Here is a 20,736-nt window from a genome sequence, read left to right as displayed (position 1 = left end):
ACCAGATTAAATAAACAATATTTATTACAGTTGAATAATGCCAACTTAAATAAAAATTACTCAAATCTGTAAATAAGGACATGCAGGCAACTTTCAACTTTTTTTTTCCTTTTTGCGCAGGAATACTTTCTACAACGTGGCTTTAACCTTTACAGCAATTAGGGCAATAAAGAACAATAAAGAAGAGCACCGGATGAGTGCTCACTCAGTCCCACCACCAAGCAGGGGCGTCCGTGCTATGTCGGAATCAATTTCAGTCACTCACATGACACGGGACCAAGCACGAGCCCGGAATAATTTAAGCGTGAAACCAGAAACTGCTAATATGCCTTTGGCGTACTCAAAACCGAATTACTTTTTAACTCCGTCGATTGATTTAAAACATTTTTATACTAATTTACCAAATTATATATTAAATCTAATGAAAATATAAATTATCCCACGATCCAACCTAGATCAAAACCGACCTTTCTGATTCGATTTTAATAACGGACTTTCCAACTCTCACCGCTGTTTCTCGGCACCGACAAGTAGTTGCTGTCTTGCTGGCTCGAATTGACCCATCCATGAGATCAATAAACGTGCGAATGAGATCATCTGGAGTATAATTCTACACGCGATAACCGACCGGAATGGAGCTATCATATGAGATCGTGCCCGGCATTCTCTGAACCAATTGAGATTTTACGTCATAACATCTTACGACGGGATTGAACCAATAATCTAGAATGTGACTCAGAAGAACATAGCGAAATAAAACGTACCATAGCCCATATACAAATTTTCGAGAATTAAACACTAGTTACACTTACATCTCGACAAAAACTATGAAGCATATCACTCGTTAGCTGCCGATAATTCCCTACTTGCTCCAGGCTCGCTTTCCATCTTTCTGATCACCAAGGAATACTTACGAGGAATCCCCCCGACAATGGCTTGAAGTTCTTTAGCTGCTTCAGATGATTCCACATCAACAATGACAGATTCATCTTCGCTGTAGACTCCTCTTAAAAGACCAAGAGCTATCTCATTTTCCACCATCTGTTGGATCACCCTCTTCACAGGCCTGGCACCGAAATTTGGATCAAACCCCAACTTGCCCAGGAGTTCAACGGCCGCTTCTGTGAAGTGGAGATCGATTTTCTTCTGTTTAAGCCTCTCCTTTAGACGGTTAAGCTGCAAAATGATACACAAGCATTCAAAGTTAAATATAACCCCACAAGACCCAGAGACTACTATTATGCTACAAAATATCTTTCTCCCTTTCCTCTCTTATGCTCCCTTTGCTTTTAGGAATCACTTTTGAGTGGACTAACAGAATACACACGGAACAAATCATCCATCATGAAAGAGCATGGTAATACTAAAAGCTCAACCACATGCAATCAAGAAATAATAAAAATCCATACAGAACTACTGGTAGTGAAGATCGAAAATTAAAAAGAAAAAAATAACTGCATTTAATTAATTGAACTCCATCAGCTAAAAATGGTTCATCAGTTTCCCTAATCTTGATGCACGCATGAATGTTTCACAATGATAAAACAATATAATTGCCATTTAAAAAAATTAAAACAATAGAATTATGCTCTCAAACACATCACTAATCACTATAGGGCAAATAACTAACTTAAGGTTTTTCAAGGTTCGCTGGGTTCATCATCAAAGCAAGCTTCTGAATGGTAGTCCTACTTCTCTTTTTCTTTTTTTCCGACAAAAATGGTAGCCATTGTGACTTAGGCCTTGGGCTTAGTGATATTGGGTTTCTAGTGTAAGTCTTGAGTTCAAGTTTTGGCAGGGATAATGGCATATGTGTGTAAGCAATCAACATTCAAAAAAACAAATTGTCACCCTTACAAGGATTTTACAGAGGAGATTAAAAGAATGAAGAGCACCTATGTGAGTTTATTATGCATCAAGTCACAGGAAACAATCATCTAAAAAAGCGAGTATCATATACTACATAGGGCATCAGACACACCATCAAAACCCACCCACTGAAAATTATTCCACTTCAGATGTTCCACAGTCCTATAAAATTATACACAAACAAACCCACCACTAAAAAACTCCCAACCATCCATAATTTTGGGACAGCAGGGTACCCATGAGCATGAAAAAATTCCCAGACGTAGAACCATAATGCAACCAAATCAGGTTCACTTGATGATATGGTGCAAGGCTAAAGTAAAGAAATCCGAGGCTGCCGGGCTGTACATTTCCACTAAAATATAGAAATAGCAAACTAATTCATTTAAACTAAAATTCACATGTAGAAGATAGGGAGCTTGCTACGAGTGAAAATGAAACGCACCAAACCATATGCTGGTGGTCAAAGAGAAGTGGGACTAGTACTGAGACTAAATAAATAAAGGAAAAATGAGGCTAAACAACCAGGCTAACAATAAATCATTTGTAAAAGATCTGCTTACCTGGATCTTTACTATGCGTTTAATCTCCTTGAAGTCTAATGGCTGGAAAACAATATACTCATCAACCCGATTCATAAACTCGGGCCTGAATGTCTGTCTAGCTAACTCGATAACCTGTTTCTTCATCAACTCATAGACTGCCTCTTTGGTGTCATCTGTAGTGCGAAGTGTTTCAAGAATGTAGTGAGACCCAATGTTTGATGTCATTATGATCACAGTATTTGCGAAACTCACTGTTCTGCCCTGAGAGTCGGTTATCCTCCCATCATCCAGTACCTGCAACAAGATGTTAAAAACATCTTGGTGGGCCTTCTCAATCTCATCAAGGAGGACAACAGAATAAGGTCTACGTCTGACAACTTCAGTCAACTGTCCACCTTCTTCGTAACCAACATAACCTGGAGGAGCCCCTACTAACCTGGAAACAGCATGCCTTTCCATGTACTCACTCATGTCAATCCTCACGAGGGCATTCTCAGTGTTGAAAAGGTAGCCTGCAAGAGCTTTTGCAAGCTCTGTCTTACCAACCCCAGTTGGACCCATAAACATGAAACTAGCAATGGGACGATTTGGATCAGAAAGTCCTGCCCTGGAACGTCGAATTGCATCAGCCACAGACTTAACTGCAATATCTTGGCCCACAACCCTCTTGTGAAGAACGTCCTCTAAAAGAACCAACTTTTCTCTCTCTGATTGCTGTAAGTTTGACAACGGAATACCAGTCCATTTACTTACAATTTCGGCAATATCTTGGTCAGTAACCTCTTCACGAAGCATAGATTTGCCAGATTTTTGGAAATCCAAAAGCTTTTTCTCAGCCTCTTCTAGCTGCCTCTGAAGAGAAATTAAGGTTCCATACTTGAGCTCAGCAGCACGGTTCAAGTCATACTCTCGTTCCGCAGCTTCCATCTCTATGTTGACTCTGTCCACCTGTTAAAGGTTCCAACAACTTATGTTAGATCTCAAGAGATGGTGAAGATATGGAAGTATTAAATCAAGTCACTTGAGCATAACCTCTTCTTTAATAGAACGAATCCGTGTCATCAAACTTTTCTCATGCTCCCATTGTTCACTAAGTTCCTTCTGTTTCTGTTTAAGTGATGTTAGATCAGACTCCAGCTTGCTCAACCTTTCTTTAGATGCTCTATCAGTGTCATTTTTCAAAGATAGTTTCTCCATCTCCAACTTCAGCACTGCCCTGTCTACCTCATCCAGTTCAGTGGGCTTCGAAGTAATCTCCATTTTCAGCTTAGCAGCAGCTTCATCGACCAAATCAATGGCTGCATAAGGTTATCAATTTAGTTACAAGATGATCATTATGAAGGTGATAACTAAAAGAAAAGTTTAAGCAACATAAACGTAAGGAGCAACCCTGCATATATGCAGGAAAAAATTAAGGTTATCTTCTATGTACCAGAATTTTATGAAAGATCACCATTATGCTATTTCTGCCTTATTCTATGAAGCATTTCAGCCAACAATTAAAACCTAACATTATTGATTTTTTAAACCAATAATATTAGTCAAGAAATGCTCAACCGAGAATTCTATACAAGAAAATACTGGAGCACCAAGTCCCAAAGTGATGTTAAAGAATTGATTCAAGGAACTAACCATTACAAGATTACCCCAAGTCGCTCGTGTTTATGAGAGAAAAAAAGTAGGGTCAATTAAGAAAGAATGAATCTCACCTAAAACATAATAAAAGGAGGTTCAAATAGAAGAGAGCTTATTTTACCATTCTAGTCTCGAGTTTCAATTTTTTTTTAAAAATAGTGCTGAGTTATATTAAAAGGCTTAAATGAGCAAAATTACAAGGAGGGGGAACCGTCCCACTCGAGTTTCAAAATTTAAAAAGAAAATCTTCAATAATAAGGTCAATAAACTGCAGAGTCCAAACTTGAGGCAGTTTGCAGTAGTTGAAGGTTTTTCACTAAAAAGTAACTTAGTGTTTTTTTATTGAAAGCATTACTAAACAGCAACTTGCTATAGTTAAAAGTTTCTGTTGGAAATTCGGATTTGATTGAAAACCCAAGATTTCTGTGAATAACAGTAATTGTAGGATCAGATTTGTATTTCTAATTATAGGAGATTAGCAGTGAATTAGTAGATAATAGTTGCCTGATTTCTAGAGATTAGAGTCAGATTTGTATTAGCTGTAAATTAGATTTGTATTCCTGATTTCCTAGAGTAGCAATACCTTGCTGTATAAAGTCCTTGTATTCAATCAGTTCAATATGAATAAAAATTTCAGAATTTTCTTCATCATATCAGAGCTTTAGGCTCTTTTCTGGGATCAGAAACCTCGTCATACAGGCCTTCATTGCCAAGACCATACCAATGTTTCTTTGTGCCCTGTTTCTACCCTGTTTTTTAGTTAAAAAAATAGAGTATTCTTTGCACATTTGTTGTTCAGCTTTCACCAAATCTTCGGCCTTCATAGCCCTTTATCCAACGCTTTTCACCATTGGTCTTCATCACCATTATTTTCCCTTTAATTCCTATTTCAAAAGGATTTCAACATGTCTTCCACAACTGAGAAAACTCCTACTACTCAATCCCTCTCTACTGCCCAATCCAAAGAGCTGACAGTCAATCAAACAGGAGACAAAATATGCAATCTGCCTACAGATTAAATGGCAAAAATCATATGAAGTGGTCTCTGGTTCGGACCTTTCTGAAAGGGAAGAGAAAATTGAGTCATCTCCTTGGTATTGGGCCCAAAAAGGGAGATCTCAGATTTGATGTTTGAGATGAAGAAGACTCCATGGTCATGTCTTGGCTTTGGAATTCCATGCTGCCAGAAATCAGTGATACATTTATGTTTCCACCAACGTCTAAAAAAATATGGGAAGCTACAAAACAAACTTATTCTAAGGTAAGGGATTCTGCTCGAGTCCTTAAGATTAAAACTAAAATCTCTGCTAATAAACAAGGAGATTGCTCAGTCACGGAGTATGCCAATCTCTTGAAGAATCTATAGGAAGAGATGGACTATTATCAATGTATTGAGATGAACTGCAGCGATGATGCAACTACGTTAAAAAATTTCATTGAAAAGAATCGAATTCATGATTTTTTCGCTGGTTTAAATGTTGAGTTTGATCAGGTGAGAATTAAGATATGTGGAAAAAAGGATTTATCTTCATTGAATTAGACCATCTCCATTATCAACGTTGAAGAAAGTCAAAGGGGGGTTAAGTTTTACTCTCAACTAGTTGAAGGATCAACAATGATAACTGGAAAAATCAATGATGAGAAACCTAAGTTTAATACTGAAAAAACATTGGCTTCTTCAGAAGTTGGGAGAATGAAGTCTCGGCTTCAAACAAGGATAACCTCTGGTGTACCTACAAGCAAAAAGTCTCGTCATACCAAGGAGCAATGTTGGAAGCTGCATGGAAAACCGCATTGTTCTCAATGGAATAGAGGACCTAGAAGTGGAACGCAGCGAAGCAGGTGAATATGACTCAAATCTAGGGAAGACAAGTCACATGATGTTGTAAATTCCAGTAATGGAGAGCATAATGAAATCAAAAAAGCCATTGTTGATGAATCCGTAGCCACTGTTGTAGGCCAAGGAGACATCGTTCTAAGTCCATCCATGATCTTTAAAAACTTGCTACATGTACCTAAGTTACCTACAAATCTTGTATCTATTCATCAACTTACAAAAGATCTAAATTGTAGTGTGGTGTTTTCTCGTATTTCTTCTGTATTTCAGGACCAAGTTACGAGAAGGACAATTGAACATGCTAAGGTAAGACATGGTATTTATTATCTTGAATTACCTAGTGGCCAAGTGAACAATGGGAACAAATCACCTCTCTTGTTTCTGTCCAGCAACTCTCATTCCAATAAAGACCAAATTTGGCTTCATCATCTTAGACTTGGACACCCCTCCTTAGTATCCTCAAGTGGCATGTTTCCATCTTTGTTTAAGAATGTTAATGTAAACGATTTTCATTGTGATGTTTGTGAATTTGCTAAACACCAACATGTGTCCTTTCCTTGTCATAAAAGAACTATATTTCCTTTTTCTTTGATTGATAGTGATATTTGGGGTCATCTCGAATTCCCAATATTTCAGGGGCTCGTTGGTTTGACTCGTTCATTGATGATTGCACTCAGATTTCATAGATTTATTTGCAAAAACAAAAATCTGATGTGAGCAACATTTTTCCTATTTTTCATACAATGGTCAAAATTCAATTCAATGTTGGAATTAAGAGGTTGAGGAAAAATATAATGCTAGAGACTACTTTAATCAAATTTTGTCACCATACTTTCAAAAAAAGGGAATTATTCATGAATCTTCATGTGTGTCAACATCCCCAAAAAAATGGGGTTGCCGGAAGGGAAAATGGTAATCTTTTAGCCTCTATTTGTGCTCATTTGTTCCAAATGAATGTACCAAAAACCTTTTGGGGGAAGCTGTCCTCATTGTGGCTCACCTAATAAATCGTATCCCGTCTCGAGTCCTTGATTTTAAGAGTCCAATGGAGGTGTTTTCTCGATATTTTCCAGATTTCAATGTGTCAACTAAGTGAGCTCCTAAAATTTTCGGTGTGTCCCATTTGTTCATATTCACTCACATCACCGGAGCAAGCTAGATCCTAGAGCTACTAAGTGTGTTTTCATAGGATATTCACCTACTCAGAAAGGGTACAAGTGCTACAATCCTACCACTCGTAAAACTTATGTTTTTGCCGATGTTACGTTTGCTAAACAAGAAAGTTAATTTTTCTAACCCTTATCTTCAAGGGGAGACATCATCTATGGAAGATAAAGATTTGTTTTATAGAGAACCATCCATATTAATCAAAACATCTCCAGTGAATTCTGAATCCACTTCTGAAATTGAACTCACTTCTGAAGCCATTTCTGAAGTCGAGCCTATTGAAACATCTCCTAATCTTTCTGAAGAACCATCAAGGCCAATAAACTCTACAATCACAAAGCCACTACAAGTCTACTCAAGAAGGATAAAACCTGTGATCAATTATGTGCAAGTTCAAGAAACCAAATCGTCACTTAGGAATTGAGGTAAGTCTTTCTACTGGGGTATCATCTACTATTCTTGATTTGGATCTGCCCATAGCCACAAGAAAGGGTTTAGAAAGTGCACACATCATCCTTTATCGCATTTTGTATCCTTTCAAATATTATCAACCTCACAAAAAAGTTTTCTAACTCATCTAACACTGTAGCCATCCCACAAACTTTATTTGAGGCACTAGGAAAAGAGGAATGAAAGCATGCAATGAGAGTAGGAATGGAGGCCTTGGAGAAGAATAAGACATGGGAACTAGTGGAATTACCAACTAGAAAGAGACCGGTGGGGTGTAAATGGGTCTTCACAGTGAAGTATAAGTCAGATGGATCCATTGAGAGGTATAAAGCAAGACTAGTAGACAAGGGATATACACAACCTATGGGGTAGATTCTCAAGAGACATTTACACCAGTGGCAAAGATGAACACAGTAAGGGTGTTGTTATCTCTAGTAGCAAACTATGATTGAACTTTACACCAGTTCGATGTGAAGAATGTTTTTTTACATGGAGATCTTGAGGAGGAAATCTATATGGAAGTTCCACTTGGCTTTGGCATAAATCTAGGTAAAAACAAAGTGTGCAAACCAAAAAATGCCTTGTATGGACTCAAACAATCTCCTTGAGCATGGTTTGGAGGATTTACTAAAGCAATGTCGAATATGAAGTACAAACAGAGTCGGGGTGATCATACATTGTTTATCAAGCATTCGGCTTTAGGGGGAGTCACGGCATTGATAGTTTATATGGATGATATTATAGTAACTAGGAATGATCCAGATGAAAAAGAAGTATTTAGTAAAAGAATTTGAAATAAAGGATCTTAGAAAATTAAAGTACTTCTTAAGAATAGAAGTAGCTCAATTCAAGGAAGGAATCTTTGTTTCACAACAAAAATATGTTCTTGATCTGCTAGAAGAAACAGGTAAACTCGGTTGTAGACCATTAGACAAGCCTATTGAACCAAATCATAGATTAGGAGAATCTATGGAAGGAGAACCAGCAGACAAAGGCACCAATGGCTTGTTGGGAGGCTAATCTATTTGTCACACACGTGACCTGACATTGCATATGCAGTGAGTGTGGTGAGTCAATTCATGCAAAACCCTAAGGATGTCCATCTCCATGCAGTATACCAATTCTTACAATATTTGAAAGGCAACCCAAAAAAAGTGATTCTCTTCAGAAAGGGCACAAGTATGGAACTAGAAGCATACACATCTCCATGTAGTATACCAAATCTTACAATATTTGAAAGGCAACCCAAAAAAAGGGATTCTCTTCAGAAAGGGCACAAGTATGGAATTAGAAGCATACACAAATGTTGATTATGTCACTGCAATGGCAGAAAACAGGACATAGTCTCACCTTGATGTGAACCTGTATAAATCTTGTTGTGCATTTCCGTGCTTGTTTTTTTCTTCTTCCGCGTTTATTATTATTGTTCTCGTTAGTTTGGAATTAGGGTGTCTAATTCCTAACATTTTGTGAGTTTTTATGGCTCAAGATTATCCTAGAAGACATAAAGATTAAATGAGAAACCACAATGAAGCTTTATTGTGACAATAAGAATGCAATCAACATAGCTCATAATCCAGTTCAGCATGACAGAACTAAACATGTGGAAGTTGACAGACATTTCATAAACGCGAAACTTGAAAGCGGATTGATTTGCACTCCCTACATTTGTACAGAGGGCCAATTAGCAGACATCTTACTAAAGGATTGATAAGTTCAGCATTTCAGAGGATTTTGAACAAGCTAGGAATGGAAAATATCCACTCCCCAACTTGAGGGGGAGGTGTTGGAAATTTGGATTTGATTGAAATCCCAAGATTTCGGTAAATAACAGTAATTATAGGGACAAAATTGTATTTCTAATTATAGGAGATTAGCTGTAAATTATTAGATAATAGTTTCTTGATTTCTAGATATTAGAGTCAGATTTGTATTGACTGTAAATTAGATTTGTATTCCTGACTTTCTGATTTTCTAGAATAGACCTTGTTGTATAAAATCCTTGTATTCGATCAGTTCAATATGAATAAATTTTTCAGAATTTTCTTCAGTTTCAAATATAAAGTCAGCTTCTAGTAATATTTTCTTGCTTTAAGGAGTCATTGTTTCATAGTGAAGCCTAAATTCAGTAACTCTACAAGTTAGAATTATTTCTTATTTCTAAATTGCCTTTCTAGCAAGTTAAATCCAGATTTAGTAACATTAGTTAAAGTCTATTTCTTAGAATGGAACAGCAAAGAAATTTTCTTGTTTGAATGAGTTTCAATGACAATAAAGGGAATAATATTTGTTTGTTGAATCAAATACTTGGTTTTATTCTCTATTAGATAAGTTTTCCTTTCGCTTTTTCCTCAGTTTGCCATTGTCAAGTGAAAAAAGCCTCACATTGATAGATATTAAAAAATTGTTTGCCTCCTAAATAGCTACTAATTTTGGATAGAACCGGGCCAATCCAACAATGATACCAGAACAGGATGGGTGAGCCAAACACCAGTTTGTGCTCCATTGGGATTTTTATGTTTCGTGTGCTCCTTTGGGTGAAAGTTTATGTATCGCGTGCTTCGTTGAGAGTTTGTACCCATGTCTCAAGCTTGGACGAGAAGGAAAGTGTTGAGTGGAAAAAAGTCTCACATAGATAAATAGGCTTTTTAATAGCTAATCCTTTCGGGATAGAACTGGACTTGATCTGACAAGCATTTTTCATAATAGCTATAAAAACCCTGTTTTTCAGTATCTCTAGTTTTCCCCATCATTGTACTTCTCTAAGTTATTTGCAGAAATCTAGGTTACCCACACTAGAGAAAGCTTTGAAGTTCATTATTCCTAGCATTCAAGCTACCATCCTGCATCACAGAGTGAGAGTTGTTCATTTGTTCCATAAGCCAAACAAGACAACATTTTCAGGAAAGAGAAGAAACATAACAACTCTGGAAGCCCATAAACAAATTTTCATGCGTCTTTGTCCACTAATTGCTCATATTTGGTGCAGGAAATCTAATGTGAAGAGGGCCAGATAAGCTATCCATTTGTTCATGTTGTTATACACTACTCAAAAAATTGTTAACTGCAAGCATTCATGTCATCCCTCAATCTCAAATGAAGTCAAATATTATACCTTTATCAGGCAAAAATCTCTCTGAGATGTACTGATTTGAAAGAACAGCAGCAGCAACAAGAGCACTATCTGATATTTTAACACCATGGTGCAACTCATAGCGTTCCCTTAGTCCACGGAGGATAGAGATGGTGTCCTCCACAGAAGGCTCACCACAGTAAACCTGTTGGAATCTGCGTTCTAAGGCAGGATCCTTCTCAATATACTTCCTGTATTCATTTAAGGTCGTGGCACCAATACAACGCAGCTCTCCTCGGCCTAACATAGGCTTTAGCAAATTTCCGGCATCCATTGCTCCACTTGTAGCCCCTGCCATAGTCAAAAACATGAAAAAAATGATAAATAATTGAGTCGCATAAGAAACATAAAGAAACATAAAAAAAATTTTATGTATGATAGTATATTGTACCAAAGAATAGGAAAGAATATGATAGTATATCGTCCAAAGAATAGGAAAGTCAAGGTGCAAAAATTAGCTCTATTAAGGAACATCATAGGTTAACAACGACATATCCATCCGTGTCACATAAAAAATGAGTAAAAGGATCTAAAATAAACTATGCTTCTCCTGATTGGACCAAGTTCTTGGCACCTTCACTATAACCATCCACCTGGCCGGGTGGAGGAGTAAACAGGGAGCCTGGTCACACCCTCAGTCCCAGCCTGTTCTGTTTAGAGCAGTGAAGGTGTCAGGTTCAACTCTATAACAGTGTAAACTGGATTACAAAAATAACCTTGCTTTAAAACAGCACAGGTTGGGTACTCCAAGCATACTTGCCAGGCTGTTTATGACATCATAAAAAAGGTGCACATAATGACCTTCTATAGCCAAGTTCTTTCAGATCATGGTATTTGCACCTCCAACGCCACTGTCTTCTCCTATGAGAAGTTGACTTAACCTCAATGTTGGAAGTAGCTTCTGAGAATAGAAGAGGGGAATCACGGGCAAGTTAGGGACCCTTCTCTCAGGGGCAAGTTAAGGACCCTTCTCTCAGGACTTCAATTTCTTTTAGCTCCTTTCAGTTGAGGGTGATTCAAACAGTCGTCATCTAGCCAAGTTGAAGGAGAGAAACATCCACCTAGGCATTTCTTGCAGTTCTTTATCAGATCGAAGACATTTTTACTTGACTATCCATTAGGCAACTCAAAAAGTGCCAATAACCTAGCTCATTCCTTGGCCAGAACAGGAGCTTCTTGTCTATATGTTACATTCCCTTTCAAAAAGCAAATATCTTACTTAGGTCATTGTTCTTCCATTATCTTGTTTGTTTGTCTTTGTACTCTTGGCTTTGGCAATAAGTTTATCCTCTTTTTATATTCTACTTATGTCTCCTGCAGGAGCTTCTCGTTAACATAATCTATTTGAAATTTAAAAAAATATATTATACCTATTTCTCGCTATGCTCAGAATTAGAAAGGAAGAGGGTAAACTTGGGTTCTAGAAAATCCATCCAGTGAAAAAAAACCACTACATATGTTTAATTACATAGGTTTAATTATGTTTTAATGAAGCATCTTATTCAAAAAAATTATATTAAAAACATTAATTTAAAAAAAAATCCAATATAAAATTGTTTTACATACATGTTAATAAATACGTACTACAACAATATTTGTCCATCTCAGATTCTAGTGCAGAGCGACAATAAAGTGGGTCTTTTTGCTTCTCAGCCTAAGGACTGTACTTGGCTGGCTTTTTTTCTTCTTCTTCTTTTTTTCTTTTGGTGGGTGGGTGGGTTAGATAAGGTGAACCAAAGTTTCATAAATACCTGTGGCACTTGTTTCCTCAAGGCGCTGAAGAACACCTTCAATATCTGCATAGCTCTATTTCCTCATCAATTAGAAAATAAGCATGACTCAGTTATATACCTGCGCCCACAACAGTGTGGATCTCATCAATGAACAAAACAATCTGTCCATTTGAGGCAGTAACTTCCTTCAGTACAGCTTTCAGTCTTTCCTCAAAATCTCCACGAAATTTAGCACCAGCAACTAAAGAACCCATGTCCAGCGAGATCAACTACACATGGAAAAAAGAAGCCAAACACTTTGAGATGGGAAAGATAATGTATCTATTATAGACATTAGAATGCACACATTATCTACAAAATATAGTTAGATAGAGCATAATTACACATGGAAGAAAGAAGCCCAACGCTTTTGAGATGGGAAAAAAAATGGACCCAGTATAGACATCAAGAAGCACACTTTTAAAAAAAAAAAAAAAAAATAGAATGTACACATCATCAACATACATTACTTAGATAGGCCACAAGACACTAAAAAGGTATCACAGGCACCCCATTTCTTTTTAAATGGCAGTCAATGCTCCTTAAAAGGGTTTTCAAATATCAACATTGCCATAATTATTTCCTAGAATCCCAACTATATTTTCTCCATGATAAACAGTATAAGGTTTGCAAATATCAACAATGCCATAATTATTTCCTAGAATCCCAACTATCTCTTCTCCATGATAAACAGTATATGTATCTTTACTAGATTGAAACCTTCAACTAACAGAACAAGTTCTTATTCAACTTGCAACTAAAAGAGCAAGGTGCTTTCTAATCACAAGCTTCAACTCGCACAGTAAATTGCCACCGAGCAGGACAATCTATTTGATGTACCACAGCAAGGACTGTGAATCAAGGGTTCTGATAGGTACTGATTTAGGTCACAATGTGGAGAGAGAGTTTAGGGGGTGAAATAGACCTTTGTTCCTCAATGAGGTCAAGCTCGGAGATTTGGTTGAGAAAAGAACTCTTCATAGCAGCAGCAGCAGACCCACGGCAAGAGGACCAAGAACGGAGCTTGGCCTTAGGCATCTTTAACTTCAAAGCTAGAAATTATGCAGACTTTCTTTTTGAAGAGCTTCACACTAAAATAGAGCAGCCAGCTGTAATTAATTTAAGCCTCCTTTTTCTTTTTCCATAAACATGTAATCTGACAATGAACTTCTGTTATTTCTGCCAGTAGGTATCACACCAATTCTACAATTCTACAGCATCACTGTTCCTCTCTTGGTGAAAGTTAAAAAATCAAAGGAACTGAGGGGACAAACATATGTACATACCAATACCTAAATTTTTGTAGGCCATGCAACACGTAGTTATACATGTTGAGGTCTGAGGTCTGTAGCTTCTGGCTCAGTACAAACAAGTTAGATGTGACAATCTTGATTCAATTAGTAAGGCTCCTTACTTTCCATGTCCAAGTGCCAAAAGGTAACGGTCTTGGTTCTGGTGAAGAGTGTGTCCAGCAGCCCAAGGGCAAAGGTCTCATTTTAGAGAAAAGAAATAAGGATAACCCAGAAGCCACACAATCAGAATGACATGGAGAAAAAGATCCCAATGTAGACGTAAGTGGGAGCACTATTGACTTCAACTAATATATTTGAGTGTGGTTTAAGTTTTTTACCATATGATTGGTTATAACCCTCTCGAATTCATCAAATAATAGAAGGAACGGAAATCCTTACCGGTCAATGAATCATGACTACCTAGAACATGAGAAGTAAATGACGAATGCCAGAATGTTTTAACAAACTCCGCATGAAGAAAGAACAGGATCTCACTGCTCAACAAGCAATTATCTAATGGCTTTCATGCGTTTAAAGAGCAGTTTTACCAAATAATACTAGATTTATCTGGTCTCAAAATAGAGAAAAAATTACTCACCCTGCGATTCAACAAAGGCTCAGGAACATCCCCTCGCACAATCCGCTGAGCCAGCCTGAAACAATATATTGCCAATGTCGGTTGGAATGAGAACTCATGTAAACAATAGTTCTCAGCCTTGCAAGGGGCTGAACAATTACACAGAGTAAGAACTCAACACCCTCATATAAGTAGCTATTAAATAATAAAAGTAGAATTTGAGAGCTGAAACTCGTTATGAGCTCTGACACAACCAACATAACTAAAAAGAAAGTGGTTTTCCCAAGTTCTCACAATCAATTGATTTAATATTAAATTGGGACAAAGTGGAAAAAAAAATAGAAGTTAACCGGGTGCACATCATGGATCCACTCTTTGGTATGATTTGACCTTAAACACAACTCTAACAATATGACAGAAAATATATATAAATAAATAAATAAATAAATAAATAAATAAAATAAAGCCATCAAATTGAGATAATGCTCATGCTATTATTATCAAACATATTGATAAGAAAAAAACAAGAATTTAATCCATCAATCAAGTAAATTTTGTTATTCCATCTGAACACTTCGTAATCTAACTCAAGCTGTAATTAGATGATCTACTATCTTTGATAGTTTAAACTTCTTGACATCAGTTTGGATAACATTATGGATCCATAAGATTAAATTTTTTCAAAAATTTATTGAATTTCAAGTTTGAATCACCAAATTAAATGCGACTGTGTTGGTAAACTGAATCAATTGAAAAAGACTTCTAATAATCTCAATAATGTGCTTGTATTCTTGTATATATTATATGAGATGGCTTAGCGAAAACGTGCTTACCATGAGAACTGCATAAGAAACCTTATCCTTGGTCTACTTAAACATGAAAAGCTCATGACAGAATTATGCAATGTTCCACTAATTTAAATTATTTAAAATGCATGGAACTTCACAATGTAAAGCACCAAACACAAGTCTTGCAGACAGCAGAGAGCACATTATTATTTCAAGACTGAGGTGTCCTGGGTCTCAATAAGACCACCTGTCTCACTTCCAACCCAACTAAAACCACAATAATTTAGCCATGATGCTAGATGTCTCACTGAAACAGTAAACTGTGAAGCCATCTTCCACAACCTGGCAAATAAGATGGCTTCACCTGGTAAATACTACTGCACAACATCTAATAGCACAGCTTGATAAGACGAAAATGGTCTGCCATACTAAAGGCCACTTGTATAAATTAAATAAAACTGCCATACTAGAGGCCATTAAATAAAGAAAAAATTAAGAGGCAAAGGCAGTTTGTTTGAAAAAACAACAGCAACACTGCCATTCTCTCAAACCGCAGTTGTCCATGCTTAGACCCAATTCAATTTTAGCATTTCCTTTCAAAAAGAAGACTGCTTGTTTCAAACTCAAAACACACAAACATAGACCCAAATGAGTGGATGAAAAAAATGAAGAGGTTCCTGTCAGAGATATAGAGATAAAGGCATCTGATTCAGGTATACAAGAACAAACCAAAAAGAACAGAAAGTTCCACAATTTAACATATGAAAGTAAAGCAACAACATACCCCTCGGCAATTGCAGTTTTTCCAACTCCAGGCTCACCAATGATCACAGGATTATTTTTTGTCCTGCGAGACAATATCTGGATACAACGTCGTATTTCATCATCACGACCTATGACGGGATCAAGTTTCCCACGCCTAGCAAGTTCTGTCAAGTCATTCCCATATTTTTCTAGCACCTCATATTTCCCTTCAGGATCTACAGTAATCAGAGGAATGATTTCAACAAGTAGCAAAAGATAGTCAATTTTCAAAAGAAAGTGCTTAAATAAAAGAGAACTACCCTAAAGTTATAATACTAACAAAACAATATTGGTATATGTAAAAGCTACTAAACTATGGAGTTAACTGTGCCACTAGTGAATTCAAATGATGGTCCCAGCAAGCGAAAATTTTGTGAGTATTGCTAGAAATGTCATAAAGACTCCACATAGTCAACCAAAAAAGCCACACAAAAAAAAAAAAAAAACTGCATAGGCAACCAGCCATATGGAATATGGCCAGCCACCACGGCTTGTTCTCAAACCATTAACATCCGCAGGGCTAGTATTCTAAGCTTTCACACTCTCTACTTCCTTCTCCTTTAAGCAACATCAACATATAGATATTACTTCTAAACAACGATATAGTAAGATACTAATAATATAATAATAAGAACAACCACACCAACACACTGATCTCTGTACCTCCACAGTTGAGACTGATAGACTAGAGTAAGCAGTGACCTTGTTTCATGTCAACATATGATGCAAGGGAGAAATAAACTAACATAACATAAAAAGAGGGAGGTATTCCATACTTTGATCAGAAACTCTCTGGTTGCCACGTATAGCTAAAATGGAGTCTTTCAATTGCTTTTCTCCAAGTTGGAGGGTTTTGAAGAACTGCTGTCCAAACCTCTTATCAGAATGGAAAGCTAGCAGCAGGTGCTCCACTGACACAAAATCGTCGCCAAAGTCCTTTTTGTGCTTTTTGGCATTCTCTAGCAAGGAGGCGAGACCCGAGCCCACTATGGGACCACTTGTATCACCCACCACCTGCCATGTTCACCACAACGGATCATTGAAAAGCAACCATTTTTAAGCATTAGAAAGTTTTTACGTACAAATGCAATAAACGGTAGTCATTCTGCAGCATATAACACCTTAGGTTGTTGAGAGATGAAATGGTCAGTAGCCTGAAGAGCAGACGTGTTATCAATTCCAGCTTTTGTAAGTATTCTCCGCGCCAAACCATCCTTCTGCTCCAAGAGAGCTTTCATCAGGTGCTCAGACTCCACAATTTGTTGCTTGTTCACTCGTGCTGCTTCCACTGCACCCATAATTCCTTCTAATGCCATTTCAGTGAATTCTGATTGGTTAACCTATAAAAAAACAGTTTATCATTACAAGTTAAACTTTCAAACGTGATTAATGCAGCTAGTACGGTAACCAAATCGCAGCCCGGTCCTTTTGTCCAAAATTAACTCAACGGAAACCGACTAAGAACACAACAAATATTTTATAATTATAAAAACTTCTACACGTTCATAAACATGAAAATTCACTTTCAAATCTAAAAGCAAAACGAATATATGAAAGAAAAATAAAGACCGTAAAGAATGAAAACATAGTCGGAACCTGATTGCTCTGACGTGGAGCAGAATAATGGAAACGCCGCATGAAAACCCTGTCGAGATACGCGAAGGACTTCGCAGCTGTACCACTAGACACGATGCCTCCATTAAGAAAGGAAGTTAAGAACGAAAAATTCCTGGCAGGAACAACAGTAGGAGTGGTAATTTCGGTGGCCCTGGCGAGTAAGCCCGACCTGCCGCCTCGAACAGTGGCAATGTACGAAGACCTTGCGACCCTTGCAGCTCTGGCGGCCATTGGATAGCGAGTTCGAACCTTACAGACGATCCAGAGGCTGAAATTAGCTAATAGCTAAAGCTTGGGGAAGAAGCAGTTCATTCTCAAGGACTGAGAGCGTTCTTTTCCATCGTCTGATTCCTGAAATCTCATCTGCAAAGTCTGTGAAGCAGCAAGAAGGCGAGGAGTCTAGAATCTAGAAGACTAGAACGTAGACGCCAGAATCTACCAGTGGCTTCTGCACGACGAGTCGGGAAAGTAGGAACTCCGGCCCAAAATAGTTCGAAGGAACCCATTAACGACCAGGGCCCAACCCCGGTGGCCTCGGCAAACTTCTAGCATTTAGGAGCTTCTAGTGATAAAATGAATCCATAAATAATTAAACTCCAGAACTCCTGCACGATAAGGGCCGACTCGAACCGATCTGAAAACCCCAGCCATGGTTTTCGAGCTTCATCTCGAGGGTCAAAGATAAGGAGGAAAAAAAAATCCATTTATATGCGAGCTTATGTAAAAGTAGGTTAAAAATATTATATGCGAGCAAGCTCTGCGTACAGCCTATATTTGTTTATATATAAAAAAATAGAAATTTTATTTATTTTACAACAAATAGGGTGGCATCAAACCGAACTCATTCAAGAACTGCTCAAGCTGGGCTCAGTTTTTGATTCGGTTGATCTGGATCTCAAACTCGGGATAAGGGATGTGGTTAGCATAAAGATCCGACTCGACCTGATTTGGAAACTCTAGCAGTGGGTTTCAAGCTTCATCTCGTGGGTCAAAGATAAGGAGGGAAAAAAATTCATTTATATACAAGCTAATGTAAAAGTAGGTTAAAAATATGATATGTGAGCAAGCTATACATTTAGCCTATATTTGTTTATATATAAAAAATAGAAAGTTTATTTGTTTTCGACAAAGTAGGGGTGGCATCGAATTGAGTTGGTTCACGAGCAGCTCAAACTTGGCTCAGTTCAATTCGGTTTTATTTGGATCTTGAATTGAACTCGGTTCGAGATCCATATGAGGCTCATTTAAGTTAACGAGCCCTCCACCGAATCATGGTTTGATTTGAAAGCTTGCGAGTTGGTTCATTAACTTAACAAGGGCTCAGGAGGCGGGAGCTAGGAGCAGGAGTCGTCTTCGACTTCGACCCTTCAAGTTCGGTATTAAGTTATCAACTCTTCATCTTTCGTTTGGGCTTCTCGGGAATCAAGGGGAAGAGGGAAACGACGTTCGGCAAATGGCGATTGAGCGAAAATGGGGGAAATTTCATGTTTAAAATTTTCATTCTCCCTCTTTGATTTCCTACTCTCAATCTCAGTCTCTGATTTTTTCCTCTTCGATTTCTTCCTCTAAACTTCTTCCTCGCCGATGAAAGTGACGAAACAGAGGTAAGTTATTCTATTGTTAATCTTTTGGGTTTTTTTTCGTCGCCAACGTAACACAAATTTTTTTTTCATTTTTATCTTTTGTATTCCATTATTTATCTTCGATCGGATGAATGTCTCATGCTGTTTTAGGAACTTCTTCCTACTCATTTCCCAAAGGTAATGCCTCTCACCCTATTGTTGATTTTTATGTTTTTAAAACCAGAGGAAAAGAGGTTATGGACTTGATTTCTTAACCCTCCCCCTAAAGCTCTATTTATAGATTAATAAATTATTGTATTACAATAATACCCCTGAACTTTGGGTTTAGGGTTTAGGGTTTTAACCCTATAACTTTAACCTAATTACATCAATGTCATCTCTATGAGATTACCTTTTATTTACCATCCTACCATCATTTTATGTGGGCCTATGGGCTTTCTCCTTGATATGTGGGCCTTGAGCCCATCTTCTATATCTCTTGGATGTATGGGTCTTCCTTTATCTTATGGGTTTAAACCCATCTTCCAACATACTTGGATATGTAGGTATTCCTTGGTCGTGTGGGTTTGGGCCCTATCTTCCAACACTCCCCCTCAAGTTGGGGGTGAGAGAACATCATGAACTCCCGGGTGAGAGAACATCATGAACTCCCAACTTGCTGCAAATGGTATATAAATTTTTTTTGTATAAAATGGCAATCCTCCCATCTTCCAACATTCCTCCTCATGTTAGTACTCTCTTCCATGAGGCCCAACTGGCCAATTTAGGGGGGTATAACATAAATGTAATAATAAGTTCCTCCGTCATGGTATCCCAACCGTTGACATTTGATATTTTTGACGGAGTATTAAGTTTCTCCATCATGGAATCCCAACCATTAACATTTTATGTTTTTTACGGGGGTATTAAGTTCTTCCGTCATGGAATCCCAACCATTGATATTTGATATTTTTTACGGGGGTATTAAGTTCATCTGTCATGGAATCCTAAAAATCAATGCTCTGATACCATGTTGATTTTCAGAATTTCATGCATTTAGCTCATGGAGAGAAAAAAAAGACGCATTGGGAGAAAACCAGAGGAAGAAGAGGTTATGAACTTGATTTCCTAACCCTCCCCTTGAAGTTCTATTTATAGATTAATGAAACTACTGTATCACAATAATACCCCTGAACTTAGGGTTTAAGGTTTTAACCCGAGAACTTTAACTTAATTACATCAATATCATCTCTATGAGATTACCTTTTATTTACCATCCTACCATCATTTTGTGGGTCTATGTGCTTTCTCCTTGACCTGTGGGCCTTGAGCCCTTCTTCTATATCTCTTGGATGTATGGGTCATCCTTGGTCTTATAGGTTTGATCCCATCTTCCAACACACTTGGATATGTGGGTCCTTAGTCGTGTGGGCTTGGGCACTATCCTCCAACATCGTTCTATTGTGTTTGATAAAAGGGGTTTTAGTATTTGATTTTTAGCAACATGATGAGTAGTAGGGCTTCATCAGGCCTGGTATAAAAACCTCTCATGTTTCATCTGCTCTTAGTGCACATTTGCTTTGATGGGTTACTTTTCCGAGTCTTACATTTTTGTTCCTTTTGTACTTCTTTTTAAAGATCATGCTAGGCTTTTGGGATCTTCCTATGTGACACTTCAATATTGTTCA

At 37.5% G+C, this 20,736-nt stretch overlaps 1 protein-coding gene across 1 annotated transcript; it reads right to left on the bottom strand.

Annotated features, from left to right (window-relative positions):
* Positions 1 to 676: 676 nt before the first annotated feature.
* Positions 677 to 17,918, bottom strand: LOC137949872 (chaperone protein ClpB3, mitochondrial). The gene is made up of 10 exons (XM_068796099.1): positions 17,466 to 17,918; positions 16,991 to 17,209; positions 16,646 to 16,883; positions 15,850 to 16,045; positions 14,299 to 14,353; positions 12,488 to 12,638; positions 10,619 to 10,927; positions 3,447 to 3,712; positions 2,433 to 3,362; positions 677 to 1,176 (listed from the first exon to the last, which is right to left on the bottom strand). The coding sequence occupies exons 1-10, from the start codon at positions 17,715 to 17,717 to the stop codon at positions 838 to 840; spliced, it is 2,955 nt and encodes a 984-aa protein (XP_068652200.1). The 5' UTR covers positions 17,718 to 17,918; the 3' UTR covers positions 677 to 837.
* Positions 17,919 to 20,736: the final 2,818 nt, after the last annotated feature.

This window comes from Aristolochia californica, unplaced genomic scaffold (genome assembly GCF_029961685.1).
Source record: "Aristolochia californica isolate CCGP_79_NKW_82.1479 unplaced genomic scaffold, dmAriCali1.0.hap1 SCAF_14, whole genome shotgun sequence".
Classification (NCBI taxonomy): domain Eukaryota; kingdom Viridiplantae; phylum Streptophyta; class Magnoliopsida; order Piperales; family Aristolochiaceae; genus Aristolochia; species Aristolochia californica.
Note: the sequence above shows the minus strand (reverse complement) of the source record. Positions and strands in the feature narration are given on the sequence as shown.

What these genes read in the sequence shown, in the direction of transcription:
- LOC137949872 (XM_068796099.1), bottom strand. Translation starts at nt 17,717, where the DNA reads ATGGCCGCCAGAGCTGCAAGGGTCGCAAGGTCTTCGTACATTGCCACT. An exon ending in GAGATTTTTGCCTGATAAAG is followed by an intron (nt 3,713 to 10,618) that starts GTATAATATTTG and finishes AACCTTATGCAG; the next exon opens with CCATTGATTTGGTCGATGAA. An exon ending in AACGCATAGTAAAGATCCAG is followed by an intron (nt 1,177 to 2,432) that starts GTAAGCAGATCT and finishes ATCATTTTGCAG; the next exon opens with CTTAACCGTCTAAAGGAGAG.